Raw genomic sequence first — 22448 nt, 5'->3', positions numbered from 1 at the left:
ATAAGATATAGGAAATCATGAGATCAAGGAAACAAGGACTACAGCCTAAGAGAGAAACAAAAGCATTCATAGGATGATGATAAAGAGAAGTCCCAAAAGAACAGCTGTGCAGCAGGTCTGGAAGGCAACTGGGTAACACTGGAGCAGAAAGACCCAGGACTTCACCAGAAGAGGGAGGGGCTGGACAAGGACTGATCCATTATTTCATTTATCTGATGTTTTGAATTTGATGTTTGAATCAGACTTTTTTCTTATGTATGGTAAATAGTTCAGAGATGAATTAGAAATAGGCAGTGGTTTTAAAAAATTGAGCAAATATAAAAATAAGGTAGTTTCTAACTCCAGGAAAAAACAGGTATACAAGAAAGAAAATATAAAGTAATCACAGTACCTTATGAGGGTCACATAAAAAAAAAAAACTACAAGTCACAGTGACATAAATTCTGATCATTGACTTAACACAATAAAATACAAATCCCTATGGACTGACAAGATATAAGTGAAAACATATGAAGGCAGAATAATGTGTATAGTATAATCACATTTTATGTTTTATACAAGAGTTTATGACTTGATAATAAGTATTTAGAAACTTATCTAAAAAGATATGGACCAAATTGTAATTAAATGCTATTACTTAATGTTCCATACTTATATATTCCTTAGTTTTTAATATAAACAAGTATCTAAGCATTCCTTTTAAGAATTAATTTTGTATAAAATATAGATCCAGGGCTTCCCTGGTGGCACAGTGGTTGAGAATCTGCCTGCCGATGCAGGGGACGCGGGTTCATGCCCCGGTCCAGGAAGATCCCACATGCCGCGGAGCGCTGGGCCTGTGAGCCATGGCCACTGAGCCTGCGCGTCCGGAGCCTGTGCTCCGCAATGGGAGAGGCCACAGCAGTGAGAGGCCTGCATACCGCAAAAAAAAAAAAAAAAAAAAAAAAAAAAAAAAATATATATATATATATATATATATATATATATAGATCCAAAATGTAATTTAACTTTTACACAGTATTTCAGTTTATGTGCATCATAATTTAGCCACTTTATTTTCATTGTATGTTTAGATTGCTTCTGGTATTTTTCTATTTTAAATATCTTCATGTATAAATCTTTGGAATTAATGTGATTATTTTTCTAGAATACATGCCAGATGGAATTGTTCATAGGAAAAATTCACATTTTAAGTCTTTGATAAGTAATCCAAAGCTGAACATCAAAAAATTGAGACAATTTATATCCCCGCAAGCAATGTTTAACCGTATCTATTATCTCACATCTTGTCAGCACTGGGTAGTATTCTTTTTTCATATTTGACACCATTTTTTTGAAAAACTCTTCAAGTTTGTATTTATATGATTACAAGTGAGGTAGACCATGTGTTCATATGTTGTAAGTCATTGACAGTCTTCTGAATGTACCTCTCTCCTTTCCTCTCCTTGTCACTGCTGTAAATATTTCAGTCATATCTCGTGGGCTCTTAGGCTCCCATCTGACGGCAGAGCCAAGCTCTCTTCCTTGTGTTCCAACCCTTAAACTGCTTCTAGGTTTTTTCTTCTAAGTCACAAATCTGATAATAACATTTGCTTGCTTAAAAGCCCATGAAGACTAGCAATTTCCCATAGAGTAAGGTCTAAAATTCTTCAAGTGGAACACTACTTCAGCACTAATATGGGCTCAAGTATTTTCTTAAATTATAAAAATGTGTTTTCATGACAGCCTTTGCTCAATAATTATAAAGAACTTGGGATTAGAGAGCTAATTTTGCTCATTATAGTATTCACTCTAACTACCTAAGAAGTGATTAAGGAGTGATATCACCAAGATGGTGACATAGGTGATTGCTGACTTTGTTCCCCCTCAGGAGAAGAACAACTAATAACTATTCAAGAATAAGACATCACTGAGAAAATCCTACAACACAGGGGTGAGGCTAAAGCACCCCTTGCACCACAGAGACCAAGACACTAAATCAGAAGGTGAGAGAAGAAGTTACACATTGATTGCATTGTCCCTCCCCCAGGCCAGTGCAGCATCACATGGAGAGGTCTCCCTTCAGCCTCCAGTTTCTCCAATGAGCAAAGAAAACCCAGGGTGGACAACCAATCCCTACTCCCAGCATTATGGGTCACTTTGTGGGAGCCCCTACTCTGATCTTGCCCCAGATTGCAAGGGAATCTTCAGGGCTCAACCACGGGGACAGAGAATTGGGGTGAGGGGTCTTAACGACACTTGGATCTTGGCAGACTGAGTTCAGACCTACAGTGCCCAAGTAGTAATCCCAACCAGCAACAAAGTGAAAAGATAACCTATGAAAGGGGAAAAATATTATCGTTGTATATCTGATAAGGGGTTAATATCCAAAATATATAAAGAACTCATACAACTCAGTACAAAAACAAATAACTCAACACCTACCATAATTATCACTTCATGATATATGTAAATAAATTGGGAATATGCCAAAAATCACTGAATTGTACATTTTTAAACAATTAAAATGGTAAATTAAAAAAATCATCACGCTGTAACCTGAAACCTACATGGTGATATATGTCAATTATATCTCAATAAAGGAAAAAAGAAGTGATTAGTCAATGATGGTAGAATATATTGACAAAGGACAGAGTAGCAGGGTCAGTATGGTGTGCTGGTATATCAACTCTGGAAAAATCAAATGAAACATATAAAGCCCTATTTGTAGTGTGTGTGGATCTCCCACCATGGCTGATTTCAATCTACCAGTGGTTTAAGAACCAGCTCACAAATTTTTTGAATATTAAACAGTTGGCTCTGGAGAGCCAGTGTAGGCTGACTCCAACCACCACTGACAGTGCCAACAGGGTATTATTTGGAGAAGTGGCAACATTCTAACTTGAGTTAGAATGCAAAGGAAAGATCCTACAGAAGAGATGACATTGAGCTAAGACACAAATGAAAAGAGGAATCAGAAAGTTGAAAGTCATCTGAAAAAACAGCTCTGGAAGAAAGAGATATGGCAAACACACTAAGGCAGGAAATCACTTAGCACATCTGAAAAACAGAAAGAACAAGAACATATATTTTTAATTTATTTTTCAGTTGGGAGCTCACCTTGAGATCAAAAGGTCTCTTAGCCAGGGTGAAAGCAGTATTTTAGAAGAGGTGAATTATGATTCAGAAGCTAAGATCAGTTTTGGTTCTTTTGTACTTCTTTGCTAATAGAGTTTCCAATTACTGCTGGGTAATTCTTGGGGGAGGGTGGGGGTGCAGATATAGAAATATAAAATCTACCAGAAACCTGGGTTTATAGAATACAAAATACAGCAGGAAATAAGTATTATTCTATTTTACCAACATTTATGGTTCTCAGTGTTCATTCTAGACACTCTAGTCTATATTTCTTCTTCAATCTTGCCAAGCCTACAAATTAACTATACTTTTAAATCCTGTTGCCATATTAAGATGACTAGCAGCTTAAATATACTATGCTGAAATGTATCATTGGGCAGTCTTTGGATAAAATATAAATCAAATTGTAGGAACAAAGCAAGAATAACTGGATTAAATTCAATTATCAGCTTTGGGAATCTTTTCCCTTTGGCATCAAGATGACAAAAGATAATTCTGTTTTGTTTATTTTATCTTGAGCAGGTAGAGATGGGGAGAATCCAAAATAACATTTTAAGAATGAATCAGCTGGAGTTCAAATCCAGGCTTGAGAAGTGAACAGCTCCTCCAGAGTGAAAATAAATTCTATTGTGAAGCAAACGAAGATTAGGAGGATTAAGTGTCACATGTGGAGGATCTGAAAGTGGATTTGTTTTTTATTATTGAAGGTATTTTTATGGGTTAATTGTATGGGGATCCGGTTCATTTGTTTTTTCTAAGCTGAGATGAGCCAGTATGTCTCTGGGGCAGGAGAGACTTGTGCTGCTTGTGAGGATGTGTATTATTTGTTTCAATATTATGCATTAGCAGCTAACAGTCCCAAGAAAGGGATTATGACTTGGTAGTCTCAGAAGTAATTAATTGTTACTGACATGTTAGCTATATTAATAGTTACAGTACTCTCTTTATCCAATACAACTCTCTTTATTGTAATTTGTATACATGTTCAAATTGCTTTAGTAATAATGCTCAACATTTACACAGAATTTTTAAAAGTTCAAGGCAATAGCTAAAACAATCGAGTTATTTCCAAAAACATGAGTTAGGTATAGAATGTGGCTGTCAAAACTGGAAATTCAATTTTTCCTTGTTGAAGAAACAGAAAAAAATCAGCTTTGTTACTGATAAACTTTTTCTACAAGAAACATATCTCAAGTTTTATTAAATTATAGAAAACATTATTAAATGTCCAATGGAATTACTTTAAAGCTATGAATCCCAGATTATTTTACTTTATTATTTAAAGTTATATATTAGCTTACTTCTCTAGAATTACAATAAATCTGTAAATAATACAAGCTTTGCAATAAAATAAACATAGGACTGCAATTTAGGTACAAGGTAACACAAAAGCTTTAGAAATCACTTATTAAAATGAAGGATCCTGAGTAATTATAAATGAGAGGAGGTAGAGAGGTAATGCAGGTTACCCTGCTTCTAGTTCTAAACTATTCATTAATGAGTAATAGAATTAATTCCATGTGAATTTGGATTCACTTCTAAGTGTACCAAAAGACCATATTGTTGGAAGTTCAGCACAAGAGGCCAGATATTTACTCTGAATCCACATGGAAAATAAAATTAAGGCAACTGTTCATATTATTTAGGCGAGAAAATACTCTCATCCAAATCCCCAGCAAGAACCAAGTAGAAATATTTAGCTTTGGGATTTGGGGAAAAAAAAAAAAAGATTTTGCATATTTTACTTTAGTGCATATTTCCTATTTCTTGTACATAAAATTCAGTTTCATTTAAAAGGCAAATTGTAAACTCAGATTCATTTAGAATTCAGGTAATTTTCAAAATATTTTGGGCCCAAATAAATCTTTAGATGGAAGTATTTCAACATTTATCTAAGAAAGCAGTTTTATGAGGTCTATGGCAAATTTAATTATTCCAATGTTTCCCAAAGTGGGCAGCATGTACAAAATTCTGTACAATATGAATGTGTTGATCAAAAGGAATTTGGAAAACGCTGTTAAATCGGCTTAGCATGAGATCTCAGCTTTTTTTATATCTGGATATAAGTTGTCAGTCTATGTATTAAATCTACTGAAGTATATGTTGAAATACAGCCCCCAGGCATCCCAGACAGAGGGAAGATTATGAGCCAATAAGAGCAGGTGGGAAAGCATAATGAATCTTTTAAGACACTATAAGGAAATTCTGGGGTTGCAGGAGATAAATCTGGAAATGGATGCCCGAGCCAAACTGTGGACATTTTGAATGACAGACTAAGTAATTCAGAGTTTTTTAAAAGTCAGCCAGCAGCCATTGATGCTTTCCAAGGAGGGGAGTGATAGAATAAATATGGTAGTTCGGGAGGATCAATCTGGCTGAAAATGGATAGGTTGGTGTGGAGAAGGGAAAATACTGGAGGCAGGGAGTCCAGTTAGAAGGCCCTAGCAAAAAATCAGGAGTGATATTAAACATGAATGGTGAAAAGAGAATGCAAAAGGAAGAATGAGAACAAGGTCTATTGCAAGAGAAGAATGGGAGGAATGAGGGACAGTTTCAAAGATTTTTAAAGAGCTCTCCAAGAGACTGATGGTGACTTTAGTGATCACAGTAAATCTTTTGCAGCTTCTCTGGGTTATGCTTGATACGGGCTCCCATGCCTTGATATAGGTTTTCTACCATAATGGACTTTCCATTCTTGGTTAACATAGCTAACTTATAATTCATTCTTTAGGACTTCTAGCTCACCTGTCATCTTTTCATTCTTAAATAATTTTTATATGTTCTCTTAGTATACTAGATATACAAATTCTACAATATGTAAATCAATGTATTTTACAGATTGATTAGGTAGATTACAGGTTCCCCAGTCAGATTACAGGCTCCCTGAAATTAGGGATTAAATTTGTCCACTTTCAACAGCCAGCACAGTAGCACATAGTGGAAACTCAATCACTGTTTGAACAAGGAGTATGCCTAGGAATCTTAGAATGTTAGTAAGCACAGTAGCACATAGTGGAAACTCAACCACTGTTTGAACAACGAGTATGCCTAGGAATCTTAGAGTGTTAGTAAGCCTAAAGAAAGACAGAAATGGGCAAATAGATGGAATATAAAGATGGAGGAAAGGTAGTTTTATCAACATGTTGGAAAGCCAATGGAAATAAGATTGAGGAAAGTGATAAAAAGGGAAATTGATGAGGCAGAATTGCAGAGTGAAAGGCAGACTGCAGAGGGTGGAGAATTCACCCTCTGGTAGTCCAATACTTTCTACTGTTTTCAAAAGAGGCCTCATACCCCTCCATTTCCTCACCTTAGTTCCTTGTGTTTCCACTTTCAAGAATTCCATCCCATCTTGAGCCTCTTTTTCAACATTTACACATGCACACGTAAAGCACAGGTCAAATGTCACTATCCCCTGAGACATTCTGTGGTCACTTATTTCTCTGAATCTCCAGAGTGACTTTTTTTTAATATGCAGCCTGAAGCACTCCTACATAAAATTCACGTTAGGTGAGACTTATGGGAAGTTTGCCGTCATAGACATATTCTATCTAATAAATGACAAAAGGATGATAGAATTAGAATCATCATTTTACAACTCCAAATGAAGTAATAGGTTTAAGCAAATGATCATCTATGGATACAAGAACTATTAGTGGAAAAAGGTTGGTGGGGTACTTAATGATGGATGGATCAAGGCAATAGTATCTGAACCCACTGATCAAACTTCAAGTCATAAAAAGAAAGAAAACTAGACATCATACACCTCCTTATGGAAAGACACAACACACCCTCTAATATATTTTTACCAAGAAAAAAATGTTAACCTGCATTTGACCAGATTTTATCTATAACAACAAGTTTAAAGGAAATATAGAAGACAGAAAACGTGCAAAGACAACACTGGGTTGTATTCAGTAAAATCTCAAATTTGTGAAACAATACAGTTTTTCAACAAATAAATTGCAAGGAGTAAAATTTAAAGAGGAAGTGAAAAACCCATAGTTTAAATATATATTAAAAGAAACTTAAAGATGTGTCAACCAAAAGTGTGATAGGCTTGGATCCTGATTTCAACAAACCCAAATTTATAAATCATTTATTAGACAAATGAGAAAACAAGACCACCCACTGATACCAAGATACTGTTAATTTTTAGGTATGATGATGGCTATGTTGTTTAAGCATCATTATTCATCCTGAAATACTTTCAGATGAAATGATACAATGTTTGGAATTTGCTTCAAAATAATGCACGGTGGTAGAAGGGGTGGGGAAGTGAGTGGTGGTGCTATAAATGAAACAAGACTGATTGCTATTGGAGTTGGATAGTAGCCACATAGTTCATTTTTATTTATGATTGAAAAATTCTATTTTGTGTCATTTCAAAATACAAGCTCCTGTGCTCCATCTTAGAACTATTGAATTAGAATATCTAAAGGAGAATCTGGAAATCTGCATTATTAACAGGTTGCGAAGTGATGATTATGCACACTAAGATTTGGGAATCATAGTCCTAAACAATTCATCCCATTGTTCTTGCTCTTGTCAGAGACATCCAGTCAATTATATATGCATGCTGTATCTTTAAAGTTAGAAATTGTGTCTTGCATCTCCCAAAGCCATATATTTTATATGTGCTCAATAAATATTAGTGATGCTAGTCAAAACCTTTATTGCTGTTCACTCTGAATAAACATTCTAGGTCTAGAATATACGAGACTTACTCATATATTCAAAGATATTAGGAGTGTGCACCTTTTCAGCTCTTAGCAATAATCCTCTGGCCATGTGGAATTTCTTTCTTAGTGGTATTTAACACTCCTAATTCCTAAAAGGCTAGTATTCTCATACCTCATGCAGAAAGGATAAAATTTAACAGATGAGAACAATAACCTCCTCTTTCACAGACAGATAGAAATAGAGAATCTTAGCTTCCATGTGTAGAAAAAGAAAATGAAATGTGAAGTGTTTATACCTGCCATTACCCCTCAACTTTGCCTTTGTCAAGATTTTCTTTGTTTGCAATGGTTCATTTATTAAGTAATCACTTTGACCCTCCTAAGAGGGTATTCTTGGGAAAATGTAACCTTATATTGAAAATTTTTTCCCCAAAGACTTAGTATTCCCTATACCTTGGAATGCTTGAAAGAACTCTATGATAGATTCTGTCCTAGTACTAGTCCAGTGTTCAAGTTCTGCCACTAAGTAGCTAGGTGGTTTTGAATCTGGCCCTATTTTTAATGGGTCCTGGTTCCCCCACATACATAACTCTAAAATAAATGTCAGTCTACCCTTGGATCATCTGTAAGTTAACCTACAGTTTTACATTCCTTCTAGGAAAAAGTATTTCACCCAATATTTAAACAGAAAACACAACCTTCAAGAAAAAAAAGGTATAAAATGGTTTTACCTCAGCATCTTAGACAAGGATAAATAAGGCCAGTTGCATATATTGTGTTCTGAAGGTATAAATCCAGGAATATGAAGGCTATTTCCCACTTCGACTTACCTGCTTATGAGCATGATCATAAGAATTAATATGATTGTCAAACTCCTGGTGTTTGTGGTACTGCTTGTCACATAATTCACAGTAAAAGTTTGCCTTTACATCTTCCAGGGCCTTTGCTGTGGACTTCTCCTTTTCTGGAAAATCCTTAAAAAAAAAGGCAAAAATGTTGGTTACATTTCTCTCTAACAGCATAATCAGATCTCATATTAATCAAGTTGGTATTTAATTTTACTGTGACTAAAAGGATATGGTTAGTCACATTACATTTCAGAAATTCATGGCACTGTGGAAGCAACTTTCAGCTTAGCCTTATCCCTAAGTTATCAATAAACACATAATGACTTATCATAAAGGAGCCCTCAGCTGCAGTATGGTCATTACTCATTCTTCTTCTTGCCACCCATTTCCAGGTGTGGTTCTGCTGGAATACTCATCCCCATTCCCTCTGCCTATCCAATGGCCTATCTGAAACACTGTAAGACCTCTCCACGACAATATTTTATTGGGGCACTGATTGCATTGTTTTGTATTGTTCACCTACTGCTCACGTTTAGCCTCCCTGAGATCATGTGTTGGGACTTACTATTCTCTCTTCACACAGTGCCTTTCCCACCTTATTAAATTGGTGAGCTTCTACTCCTTTCCCAATACCCAGCTCTTTGCCCCCTCTGGGAATCATTTTCCATGACATTTCAAGGAGGAGAAAGCCTCCATTATGTTGCTTATTACTAAACACATCTATGATCATTCCTACTTTGTCTTTTTCATGGACATTTCTTTCTTTGATATTACCCCTTACATTTTTTGTATTCCACACAATTCCATCTTCGGCCAACTGAATTATCCACTCTACACACTCTCCCTGGGTGATCCCATTCATACTATAGTTAGAGCCTTATTTATCCATAATCTCTAACTCCAGCCTAAGCTTCTCCCACAAGCATCAGCTCCTGCTAGACATTGCCAATGAGTGTATTGCACAGTTTTCAAAATTATTACGCTTACAATTTTGACTATGCTCTATCTCAAACAGAACTTTGGCCACATCATCCTCCTGCTTAAAATCCTCCTGAATTCTCTCATTGCCTATAGAATAATAGTGACAAATGCTTATTGAGCATAAACAATGTGCCAGGTATTAGGTTAAGTATGTGAATTATCTCATTTGTTCCTCACAACAACGCTATAAAAATAAGTTCTATTTTAATCTACATTTTACAGATGTATCAACCAGCACTCAGAGAGATCACACACTTGTGGTCCCTGAGTTACCAAGTGCAGAAAGGATTTGAATTCAAATAACCAAGGCCTACCTCCTTTGTTAGTAAACAGCTGTGCTTTACCATCTCCCTTTAAGGTCAATCCCCTTAATATACCATACAAGCTCCTTCCTACCTCATCAGTGTCATTTATATCAATCCATGCTCCCATGTTACCCTCTTTAATTCTATTAGCAGACATGCCACATGATATTAAAAGATTTGTTTTCATGTCTATGGCTCCCATAAATCTTTTGAAGGCAGGAACTGTTTTATTCATTTTTGTGTCCACGGTGCCAAACGTATTGTCTAGCCCAGAATAGGTGCTTATTTAATATGCATTCCATAAATTAATAGATAATGCTGGCTTACATATTCATGCTTCCTATCATTCTGTAAGTTCTTCTCTATTATCCCAAGGCCTAAATAAAAGGATGACTGGCACTTAGAGGATACCAAATAAATATGCATAAAGAATGGGTGAACAAAATAAAGAATGGATTTCAGCTTTGTTTCTCCAAAATGACTAACCTTCTATAAAAAGAACTTAGGCCATAAACCTAAATCATAGGGCTATCACTACCCAGACAAGAAAGCAAACACAGGGAATTTAGGCAGATTCTACAGGGTTGGGAGAAGTGATGGGGCAATTAATTCAGACATGGAACATAATGATTCAAGCCCAAATGTAAGTGTCTAAAACACATGGCAAGAAGCAGAAAGGAAGTAACATTAACAAAGATCAAACTAGACAAAATATCTGGATTGCCTATCTAAGAGAGTTGACGTAGAAATGTGGTTACATTCTAGGCCGATGAGGCAAATAAAAGCTACTTGACAGGATGTATCCAGTAATGAGAATGTGGATACCGATTTCAAGACAAAAACCCAGTTACTCAACGAATGGAGATAATATAGTCACTTGATAACTGAGGGAGCAGTATAGCATTGAGGTAGAGCATATCTTTTGATGCAGTACACTTAGAATCAGGGGAAACCATTATTTTTCGTCCAGTCTTTCTCACTAGAAATTTGTTATGCGCTTTCTCAGTATAATTGCAGGGATTGGATTGGAACAGGGACTACTTTGGTTTACCCATAGTTCTTACTTTATGATGAGGCAGGAACAACAGCCTCAGAAAACTGGCCATGTGCCTTGGATATTGAACAACTCTGCCTCAGCTATGTTAACTGGGAGTGGAGTAGGGGTGGCGACTGAGAATTCAGGGTGAATCTGTAGTTAAAAATGTGCTTTCTAATTATTCCAGATTTTGGAGAGGATTTTGTGACAATAGCTCAATGGCCAGGAATGGAGCTTTTCCAGTTACTCTTGGCATCTATATCTAAACATTTTTTATCTCTAAAACTCCCTTTAATTATGATATTATAATATATGACTCTCAATGAAAAATGTTATGAGAGTTCTACCAACATTTTAGTCATATACCATCTCCTACAAATGTTTACATTTTACAAAGCCATCAGATTAAATTACATGCCCTGTTTCTTGCTTCATTTTTCTTGCCGGGAAATAGTGCTGATATACCCGTTTCTCTTCCCTATCAGGGACAAATGATATTCCCACAGCATATCCTAGTCCCCTTATTAAGAGAGGAAGGATGCACAGGTGGGATATAAATGCCATGAGCAAAACATACTGAGTTCACAATCCAGTGTGTCCCTCAAAGCCAGAAGTAAAAGCATAAACCCAACAGCAGTGACTAGGGAATAGAAATGGGGAAACTGAGGCCTGAGAGTAGAAATATCAGGCAAAGGAGACTACAAGCCGAGTTGGGTAAGGATAGAGGAATCATAGAGGAAAAGAAAGACAAAAATCCTTAAGAATTTTTGGCGAAACTTGAAAACTGAGATTAGAGCTGGAGCTGACTTTTAGTAAAAGAACTATAACCTAGTGGTCCATGGTATTACTCAGCATAAGGTAGACCTGCTCTGAAGTGTCAAAGTGGACTACCTGTGGAGATGGAGCTGAGTTGGCCCATCTCTATGTGCCAGGAGGCTGGAGGGTAAGGTCTCAGACTAGTAGGGGAAGAATCATGTAACCTATCTAATTCTACCATTTAGCAGAAGAGTTAACTGATGTTTAGCAATTTCATGACTTGAATAAAATCAGCTAACAGTAAAGCAGGGGCGCACTTTCCGTTGTATCACGCTGCCCCATCCACTCAATCATTCATCCGTTCATTTAACCACACATTCATCGCACTATTATCAAGCACTTAAACAGTCAAGAACCTCTTGTTAAGCAACCTGTAATCGTCAGTTTCTTACTAGGTCTCTACCTCAGAGTTTTACAGTCTAGCATGGGATAATTACATATGAACAGGTAAACACTGTAAATTGCAATACAGTGATAATCATAAGTTGTTATAGAATTTACCTAGTTCATACTAGTTAAGAATAATTTGAAGAAAAAGTCAGATTTTTTCTCTCTCTCTCTTCTTCACACATAGCATTAGATACGCTGTAAGTTCTCAGCATTTCTTGCCTTTTTGTTTAATGACAAGATACTTTTACTGGTCAAATAGCTTTGAAGGCAAATTAAGGTGAGATTTACTCTCTGAAATAATTACAGTCTTTAAATATATTGAGATATGGAGTAAACATGAAAGGAGTAAATAGCCACCTATTCTCAGTATCAGTAAATTTTTTAAATTAAAAGTGAATAAAATTCATAATAATACATTAGACATATAACATTTGATGTATAGCTGTATCATTGATTTGCTAGTCATACAAATTTCCCTTCTCACAGTTTGCCTAGAAGAGGAGACTTCGGAAGCTTATTTAATAGAAAAAATAACATTTATGAAATAAAAGAAAACTTCTTGTTAAGCATTCTCAATGATCCATTAAATGTTGAAAATGAATTATAAATTGAATATGAGTTATCTTAATAAGTCATTTTTAAAACATTAGGCATTGCCAGTGGGCAATTATGTTGCAGTTCAGTAAGAATTCCATAGTAATTAATTACTTTTCATAATTAATATTTTGGGTGCAAAGAGAGTAAATATACTTTTTCACACTAAGAATTTTACATTCATGCATATAACAAGTGTGTCTGTAAAGTGGCAAGTATTCTGACTACAGTAATGTGTTTAGTTAGCAATATGTATGTTTGCTACCAAATTATTTTTATTATTGTAATGATGCTTACACACTAAAATCCATTGCTCTCTCTTTGTAAAATAGAAATCTGCCAAGCACTTCATGTTTGTTAACTCAATCTTCACAACGACTTTACTAAGTATCATCTCTTATTATCCCATATAAAGACATGGAAGACAAGGCACAAACACATCTAGAAACTCACTCAATGTTGAAGAGCAGAGACTGGATTCAGACTCAGATCTGCCTGTCTTCAGAGCTATTAATCACCAGGCTCGTGGCTGCCCTAATTAGCCTTTATCCAGATGCTGCATAATTCTGAGCTGTCTCTGCTAACTGTTTTGGTAGATTTGGAATGATACAGAGCCCCTTGCTCCCAGAGAGAGTAAGAGGACTAATTATAATTTAAAAAATCTATAAAGCTCTTGAAGCTGAGAGATGGGCGCTAGGAAAATACAAGGTGGTAGTCCTGTTCTGCTGGTTGTGAATATGTGCCTTGATTACTGAAAAGAAAGAGAAGAAATCAATTGCTGTTCTTCGTATCTCCCTGATGGCAATACCAGCTCGGAGCTTTGAGAACTGAATTCACATTCTTTGCATGAAACTTCACATTTGACCTTTCACTGTTATGTGTAAGAGATTGCTTTAAGAATTCTAACATTCTCTAACCTGTTCTGTTACACAGGCCCCAGATAAAATCCTGTCTCAAAGATAGTGAATTCTCCTCCTCCTTTGATCAAGTGGCTGTCGCTGATTCAAAAACTCTCTTTTGGTCCCCATTGTCCCCTTGCACCTCTGTAATAGATTGGGTAATGGGAAACTTGATTTAGATGAGTTTCTTCATGTATTTATTTTATTTTTGTGATAGAGAAAAAAATAGTGTTTGAAGACTGACTAAATTGAATCTCAGCCTCTTTCTTACAGCAGTTTAAACTTTAAATTTTCAGTTTTCTCAGGATAAATTAAAGGGAGCAGTGGGTAGCTTGAAGGATTGTTGTGAGTATAAGATGAGATCAGTTTCATGGAAGCACTCAGTACAGTGTATGCTAAAAGTAGGTACTTGATGTTTGGATATTTTGTGTGTATGTGTCTTTGTGTTATATGTATGGGTATCGTTGTATCCATGTAACACTAAAATTTTTTTTTAAAATAATACCATTCTCCTATGAGTCTATAAAGCAACTTTCATTTTCTGATGAAAATTTGAGCAAGTGATAGGAATCCTTATTCTCTTCAACCCACCATCTCATATGAAAGCACAATCCCTGATAGAAAAACAAATTTGGTTTCCATAAATATGATTTTCAGATGTTTTTATCTCACAATTTGTTTTTCTTTTGGGTTTTTTTTTGTTTGTTTGTTTTTGTTTTTTTGCGGTACGCGGGCCTCTCACTGCTGTGGCCTCTCCCGTTGCGGAGCACAGGCTCCGGACGTGCAGGCCCAGCGGCCATGGCTCACGGGCCCAGCCGCTCCGCGGCATGTGGGATCTTCCCGGACCGGGGCACGAACCCGTGTCCCCTGCATCGGCAGGCGGACTCTCAACCACTGCGCCACCAGGGAAGCCCTCACAATTTGTTTTTAACTTTTGGACTGTTTAGAAATCCCACACACAGTCAAGAGAGCACTGGATGCCCTTAATTAACATTAATATTACTAATATTGATTTCCCTAAAGATGTGACGGGCTTCTTTTATATGGTCTTTGCATTCTATAGCATCTAGCATGTTACTTGTTACTTAGAAGAAACTCAGTAAGTATTTGTTGAATAAGTTAAATTAATGAATAAAAACCAGAGAATGCTTTTCCCACTAAGTAATAGATAGCTTGGCTCACTGTGGCAATGTTAAGTTATATCATGGGGAATTAAACTGCTGAAATGATGGCAGAATAAACAGATGAGTATGATTCTAAGTATATGGAACTTTTGGAACAATCTTTTAAAAAAATACGGACTCTGAGGTCTAAGGAGCTTACTGAAGAATTAGCCTAAAGTAACAGAGGGCGGTAACTGCATACAGATTCACAATCAGAACTATAGATTATTGATTTCCAATGTTCCTCCTGTCTTACCATAATCAATAGTTCTCCTTAAAATTTGTTGAGAATCAAGTGTTGGTTTCCCAGACTTGAACTGGACACGACCAAAGTTAGACCTTTCCAGCAATGCCCAGGTAGGTATAATGTCAGCCACTGCCTGGATTTGAAAAAGAGCTTTTCCCCTCTTATTAGTGATTAATTCAAGCTGCCCAGATGAGAAGATGAATACAACCACATTAAATATGTGAACTTATCACTGGGTGGCATGCTTTGTGAACATCTCAGCATCGTTTCTAATTTGGAAAGAATGATGAATTTCTGACTTACTGGCAAGATGCCAGAGTAATGATTTCATTTCTGTTCATGAAGCAACAATTAAATATTTAAAGTTTGCTTGTATAACTGCTTATTTTGGAGAAGATTCCCAATTGGCTGCATTTGAACAGAGGTTATTTTTGAAAAACACATGCATATCTGTTAGAACCATTGTTCATCAGTATTCTACACCACCAACTTCATCTTCCTCAGCATAAATTAATATACAGTTCCTCTACCAGAAAAACACATAAGTATATAATGCAGTCCCAGGTGTACCCTAAAAAATCATAACAGTAGCTATTGCTTTATTACCTAACTACGCATGTCTGCCATAAAGGAAAAAAGGCGCACATATAATTTCCATATTGCTTACCAGTGGGATACAGATGCTGCATTGCACAAGTTCATAAAGGTTATGGATTGGTTTTCAGAGTATTTTTAACAACTAATGAAACAGTAAAATACATGCAAACCAATGAGATTTACTGGACACTGTGTAGTATGAGCCCATCAAGATGCAAGGACTACCAGTCTCTTACACAGAACATCCCAGCCCTCACCAGTAAAAACAGGCAATATTTTTGGGTGGGAGAGAAAAAAGAGTACATGAAAATATATGTAAATTTACCCAGGGTCAAGGACAAGGTCGAATCCATTAAATAGCAGTCCTTGGCCTAGAGTTCATGCCCAATAAACGTCCATTAATGAATTCATGAATGAATAAATGTAGTGAGTGAAGGAATGAATACATTTAATTTCTTTCTGACCTTTTTCCTGTTTAGTTATTGTGCTAAAGGGGAGAGAACTGGAAAACCTGAAATGAGTATGGTGATGTTAAAACCCATACACTTGTACACTTCAAAGAGTGAACCCTAATGTGGAATATAGACTTCAGCTAATAATAACACATCAATTTCAGTTCATCAATTGTAACACACTCACCCACCACACTAATATAAAATGTTAATAATAAGGGAAACTATATATAAAATTAGGGGAGAGTATACAGGAACTCTTTGTATTTCCTGATCTATATTGCTATGAACCTAAAAATACGCTTAAAAAATACTCCAGTATTTAGAAAATAAAAGTGTACAACGAAATCACATTTTGATAGTCCTACCTTCATTGAACTCAAAGAAAAGCAATGCATGATGTAAAAATAATCTAATCCATGTTATGTAATGTACATGGCTGAGCTCCAGGGGTGGGGCCAGATGACAAGGAGGGCTCCTTTGTATGGAGAGATCTTGAGATCCCCAATTCCGTTCTGTCATTTTCCATGAGAGAGAACAACCCTCAGCAATCCTTGAGAAAAGCAGGACTACTGACAGACCATATTTATAATCATTAGATCCACTGGAAATTCACGGGTAAAATTTCTATATTTGAAAGAAAGATTTTAGAGTCTATGCTGTGGGTGTGTAAAATATGATAAGAAAATGAGTTTTCTTCCCCCAAACTGACAATAGTGTCCCATTTATAAAGGTAATAATTACCACTCCATCAATTCAGCCCATAGATATGTATAACTGTAATGAATACAGACATACTGCATTCATCTAAATTGAATACATTTAAATGAATACATCTATTGTGCATTAGACAGGAAGTACTTTCATTTACCCATTACTCCTGCTGTAACTACTTATTTTAAAAATGCAGTTAATAGTGTCTGACATTTCATTTTCTAATATAGGAGAAATCAATAAAAAATGTCAGGTAACTAAGTTTTCTGGAAAGTTGCTAGTGACACCTGCTGAATTACAAACCAGTTTTTAAAAATTCAACATCTGGGGGCTTCCCTGGTGGCGCAGTGGTTGAGAGTCCGCCTGCCGATGCAGGGGACACGGGTTCGTGCCCTTGTCCGGGAAGATCCCACATGCCGCGGAGCGGCTGAGCCCGTGAGCCATGGTCGCTGGGCCTGCGCGTCCGGAGCCTGTGCTCCGCAACGGGAGAGGCCGCAACAGTGAGAGGCCCGGGTATCGCAAAAAAAAAAAAAAAAATTCAACATCTGTAACAGCTATCTAGGGGAGAAATTGTCATTAAGAGATGCTGACCTAGACACTGCTTCACTTTTGCGTGGGAATTCACGGCAAATATGTTCCCTTCAAAAAGATTCAGGTGATTGTTAAGTCACTTCCTGTTCTAAGGCCTTCTCAGGTTGCTCTGGAATTTATCTGTACAATTCTAAAAAGCCGTGTTTCTGTTCTACATGTGCTAAAACAGGCCTAGAAACTCCTAAAATGATGGGCTAAAATAGTATAAAGAAAAAGTTTTTGCTTTTAAAAAAGGACACACAAACCAGAAAAATGCCCAAACTCCAAGGACATTCTTTCTGTTTTTTCTGAACATTTGCTATCTTGTTGGATTAAAAAGTCTGCTACATTTGGTTTACTTGTTCTATAACCAGAGATGTTTAAAAAGTGACTGTGCTCACAAAGGCACTTCATTATTTCAAACTGGCTGCTCCAGGGTTCTATGTATTGAAATTCTAATAGGTAATTTACTTTCAAACTTAGAGAAAACTAGCAATTGTGAAAGAAGTACGCTATACAGAAGCTTTGTGTCTCAAATCTTGAAATATTAACTTCAAGCTGGGAAAATGTGTCAAAGTAAAGGAAATCTATTAAAATGCTAGTTTTCTTTGAGAGGAAGGCATTCACAAGAGCTAAAGGAAATGTTATAAACAACATTACATTCATTTCAAGATCATGATATGATGTACAAAACTTGGGGCTCGGGGGCTTCTGGGAAGATGGTGGAAGAGTAAGACGCGGAGATCACCTTCCTCCCCACAGATACACCAGAAATACATCTACACATGGAACAACTCCTACAGAACACCTACTGAACGCTGGCAGAAGACCTCAGACCTCCCAAAAGGCAAGAAACTCCTCAGGTACCTGGGTAGGGCAAAAGAAAAAAGAATAAACAGAGACAAAAAGATAGGGACAGGACCTGCACCAGTGGGAGGGAGCCGTGAAGGAGGCAAGGTTTCCACACACTAGGAAGCACCTTCGCGGGTGGAGACTGTGGGTGGCAGAGGGGGAAGGTTCGGAGCCGCGGAGGAGTGCACAGCAACAGGGGTGCGGAGGGCAAAGCGGGGATATTCCCACACAGAGAATCAGGGCCGACCAGCACTCACCAGCCCGAGAGGCTTGTCTGCTCACCCGCCAGGGCAGGCGGGGCTGGGAGCTGAGGCTCGGGCTTCGGTCAGAGCGCAGGGAGAGGACTGGGGTTGGCGGAGTGAACACAGCCTGCAGGAGTTAGTGCACCACAGCTAGCCGGGAGGGAGTCCAGGGAAAAGTCTGGACCCGCCGAAGAGGCAAGAGACTTTTTCTTCCCTCTTTGTTTCCTGGTGCTCGAGGAGAGGGGATTACGAGTGCTGCTTAAAGGAGCTCCAGAGACGGGCGTGAGCCGCGGCTAAAAGCGCGGACCCCAGGGATGGGCATGAGACGCTAAGGCTGCTGCCGCTGCCACCAATAAGCCTGTGTGCGAGCACAGGTTACTATCCACACCCCCCTTCCGGGGAGCCTGTGCAGCCCACCACTGCCAGGGTCCCGGGATCCAGGGACAACTCCCCCGGGAGAACGCACGACGCGCCTCAGGCTGGTGCAACATCATGCTGGCCTCTGCTGCCGCAGGCCTGCCCAGCACTCCGTGCCCCTCCCTCGGAGGCTCGCCGCGCACTACGGGCCCCCCCATCCCACCCCCCACCCCGGCCTGAGTGAGCCAGAGCCCCCGCATCAGCGGCTCCTTTAAGCCCGACCTGTCTGAGCAAAGAACAGATGCCCTCCAGCAACCTACACACAGAGGCAGGGCCAAATCCAAAGCTGAGCCCCTTGGAGCTGTGAGAACAAAGAAGAGAAAGGGAAATCTCTCCCAGCAGCCTCAGGTGCAGCGGATTAAAGCTCCACAATCAACTCGATGTACCCTGCATCTGTGAAATACATGAATAGACAACGAATCATCCCAAATTAAGGAGGTGGACTTTGAGAGCAAGATTTATGATTTTTTCCCCTTTTCCTCTTTTTGTGAGTGTGTATGTGTATGCTTCTGTGTGAGATTTTGTCTGTATAGCTTTGCTTCCACCATTTGTCCTGGGTTCTATCTGTCCGTTTTTTCATTGTTTTCTTTTAAAATTTTGTTGTTAATAATTATTTTTTTATTTCAATAACTTTATTTTATTTTACTTTATCTTCTTTCTTTCTTTCTTCCTTCCTTTCTTTCTTTCTTTCCTTCCTTCCTTCCTACCTTCCTTCCTTCCTTCCTTCCTTCCCTCCTTTAGATAACGAATCATCCCAAATTGAGGAGGTGGACTTTGAGAGCAAGATTTATGATTTCTTCCCCTTTTCCTCTTTTTGTGAGTGTGTATGTGTATGCTTCTGTGTGAGATTTTGTCTGTATAGCTTTCCTTCCACCATTTGTCCTAGGGTTCTATCCATCCGTTGTTTTTTTTTTTCCCTCTTAATAATTATATTTTATTTTAATAAATTTATTATATTTTATCTTACTTTATTTTATTTTACTTTATCTTCTTTCTTTCATTTTTCCTTCCTTCCCTCCTTGCTTCCTTCCTCCCTCCCTCCCTCCCTCCTTTCTTTCTATCTTCCTTTTTACTTCTACTAATTCTTTCTTTCTACTTTATCTCCCTTTTATTCTGAGCCGTGTGGATGAAAGGCTCTAGGTGCTGCAGCCAGGAGTCAGTGCTGTGCCTCTGAGGTGGGAGAGCCAACTTCAGGACACTGGTCCACAAGAGACCTCCCAGCTCCACATAATATCAAATGGCGAAAATCTCCCAGAGATCTCCATCTCAACACCAGCACCCAGGTTCACTCAACGACCAGCAAGCTACAGTGCTGGACATCCTATGCCAAACAACTAGCAAGACAGGAACACAACACCACCCATTAGCACAAAGGCGGCCTAAAATCATAATAAGGCCACAGACACCCCAAAACACACCACCAGATGTGGACCTGCCCACCAGAAAGACAAGATCCAGCCTCATCCACCAGGACACAGGCACTAGTCCCCTCCACCAGGAAGCCTACACAAGCCACTGAACCAACCTTAAACACTGGGGACACACACCAAAAACAACGGGAACTACGAACCTGCAGCCTGCAAAAAGGAGACCCCAAACACAGTAAGATAAGCAAAATGAGAAGACAGAAAAACACACAGCAGATGAAGGAGCAAGATAAAAACCCACCAGACCTAACAAATGAAGAGGAAATAGGCAGTCTACCTGAAAAAGAATTCAGAATAATGACAGTAAAGATGATCCAGAATCTTGGAAATAGAATAGACAAAATGCAAGAAACATTTAACAAGGACCTAGAAGAACTAAAGATGAAACAAACAACGATGAACAACGCAATAAATGACATTAAAAATACTCTAGATAGGATCAATAGCAGAATAACTGAGTCAGAAGAACAGATAAGTGACCTGGAAGATAAAATAGTGGAAATAACTACTGCAGAGCAGAATAAAGAAAAAAGAATGAAAAGAATTGAGGACAGTCTCAGAGACCTCTGGGACAACATTAAATGCACCAACATTCGAATTATAGCGGTTCCAGAAGAAGAAGAGAAAAAGAAAGGGACTGAGAAAATATTTGAAGAGATTATAGTTGAAAACTTCCCTAATATGGGAAAGGAAATAGTTAATCAAGTCCAGGAAGCACAGAGAGTCCCATACAGGATAAATCCAAGGAGAAATACGCCGACACATATTAATCAAACTGTCAAAAATTAAATACAAAGAAAACATATTAAAAGCAGCAAGGGAAAAACAACAAATAACACACAAGGGAATCCCCATAAGGTTAACAGCTGATCTTTCAGCAGAAACTCCGCAAGGCAGAGGGATTGGCAGGACATATTTAAAGTGATGAAGGAGAAAAACCTGCAAGCAAGATTACTCTACCCAGCAAGGATCTCACTCAGATTTGATGGAGAAATTAAAACCTTTACAGACAAGCAAAAGCTGAGAGAGTTCAGCACCACCAAACCAGCTTTACAACAAATGCTAAAGGAACTTCTCTAGGCAAGAAACACAAGAGAAGGAAAAGACCTACAATAACGAACCCAAAACAGTTAAGAAAATGGGAATAGGAACATACATATCGATAATTACCTTAAGTGTAAATGGACTAAATGCTCCAACCAAAAGAAACAGATTAGCTGAATGGATACAAAAACAAGACCCATATATATGCTGTCTACAAGAGACCCACTTCAGACCTAGAGACACATACAGACTGAAAGCGAGGGGATGGAAAAAGATATTCCATGCAAATGGAAACCAAAAGAAAGCTGGAGTAGCAATTCTCATATCAGACAAAATAGACTTTAAAAAAAAAGACTATTACAAGAGACAAAGAAGGACACTACATAATGATCAAGGGACTGATCCAAGAAGAAGATATAACAATTGTAAATATTTATGCACCCAACATAGGAGCACCTCAATACATAAGGCAAATACTAACAGCCATAAAAGGGGAAATCGACAGTAACACATTCAAAGTAGGGGACTTGAACACACCACTTTCACCAATGGACAGATCATCCAAAATGAAAATAAATAAGGAAACACAAGCTTTCAATGATACATTAAACAAGATGGACTTAATTGATATTTATAGGACATTCCATCCAAAAACAACAGAATACACTTTTTTCTCAAGTGCTCATAGAACATTCTCCATGATAGACCATATCTTGGGTCACAAATCAAGCCTTGGGAAATTTAAGAAAATTGAAATTGTATCAAGTATCTTTTCTGACCACAATGCTATAAGACTAGATATCAATTACAGGAAAAGATCTCTAAAAAATACAAACACATGGAGGCTAAACAATACACTACTTAATAACAAAGTGATCACTGAAGAAATCAAAGAGGAAATTAAAAAATACCTAGAAACAAATGACAATGGAGACACGATGACTGAAAATCTGTAGGATGCAGCAAAAGCAGTTCTAAGAGGGAAGTTTATAGCAATACAATCCTACCTTAAGAAACAGGAAACATCTCGAATAAACAACGTAGCCTTGCACCTA

At 37.8% G+C, this 22448-nt stretch overlaps 1 protein-coding gene across 1 annotated transcript in view; it reads right to left on the bottom strand.

The window, feature by feature from the left end:
- Positions 1-22448, bottom strand: part of ZNF804B (zinc finger protein 804B) — a 498141-nt gene that overhangs the window by 73742 nt on the left and 401951 nt on the right. Inside the window, exon 2 of the mRNA XM_060156074.1 lies at positions 8630-8773. Coding sequence (XP_060012057.1) covers positions 8630-8773 — 144 coding nt within the window. The remainder of the gene's footprint in view (positions 1-8629; positions 8774-22448) is intronic.

This window comes from Lagenorhynchus albirostris, chromosome 8 (assembly GCF_949774975.1).
Source record: "Lagenorhynchus albirostris chromosome 8, mLagAlb1.1, whole genome shotgun sequence".
NCBI classification, from domain to species: domain Eukaryota; kingdom Metazoa; phylum Chordata; class Mammalia; order Artiodactyla; family Delphinidae; genus Lagenorhynchus; species Lagenorhynchus albirostris.
Note: the sequence above shows the minus strand (reverse complement) of the source record. Positions and strands in the feature narration are given on the sequence as shown.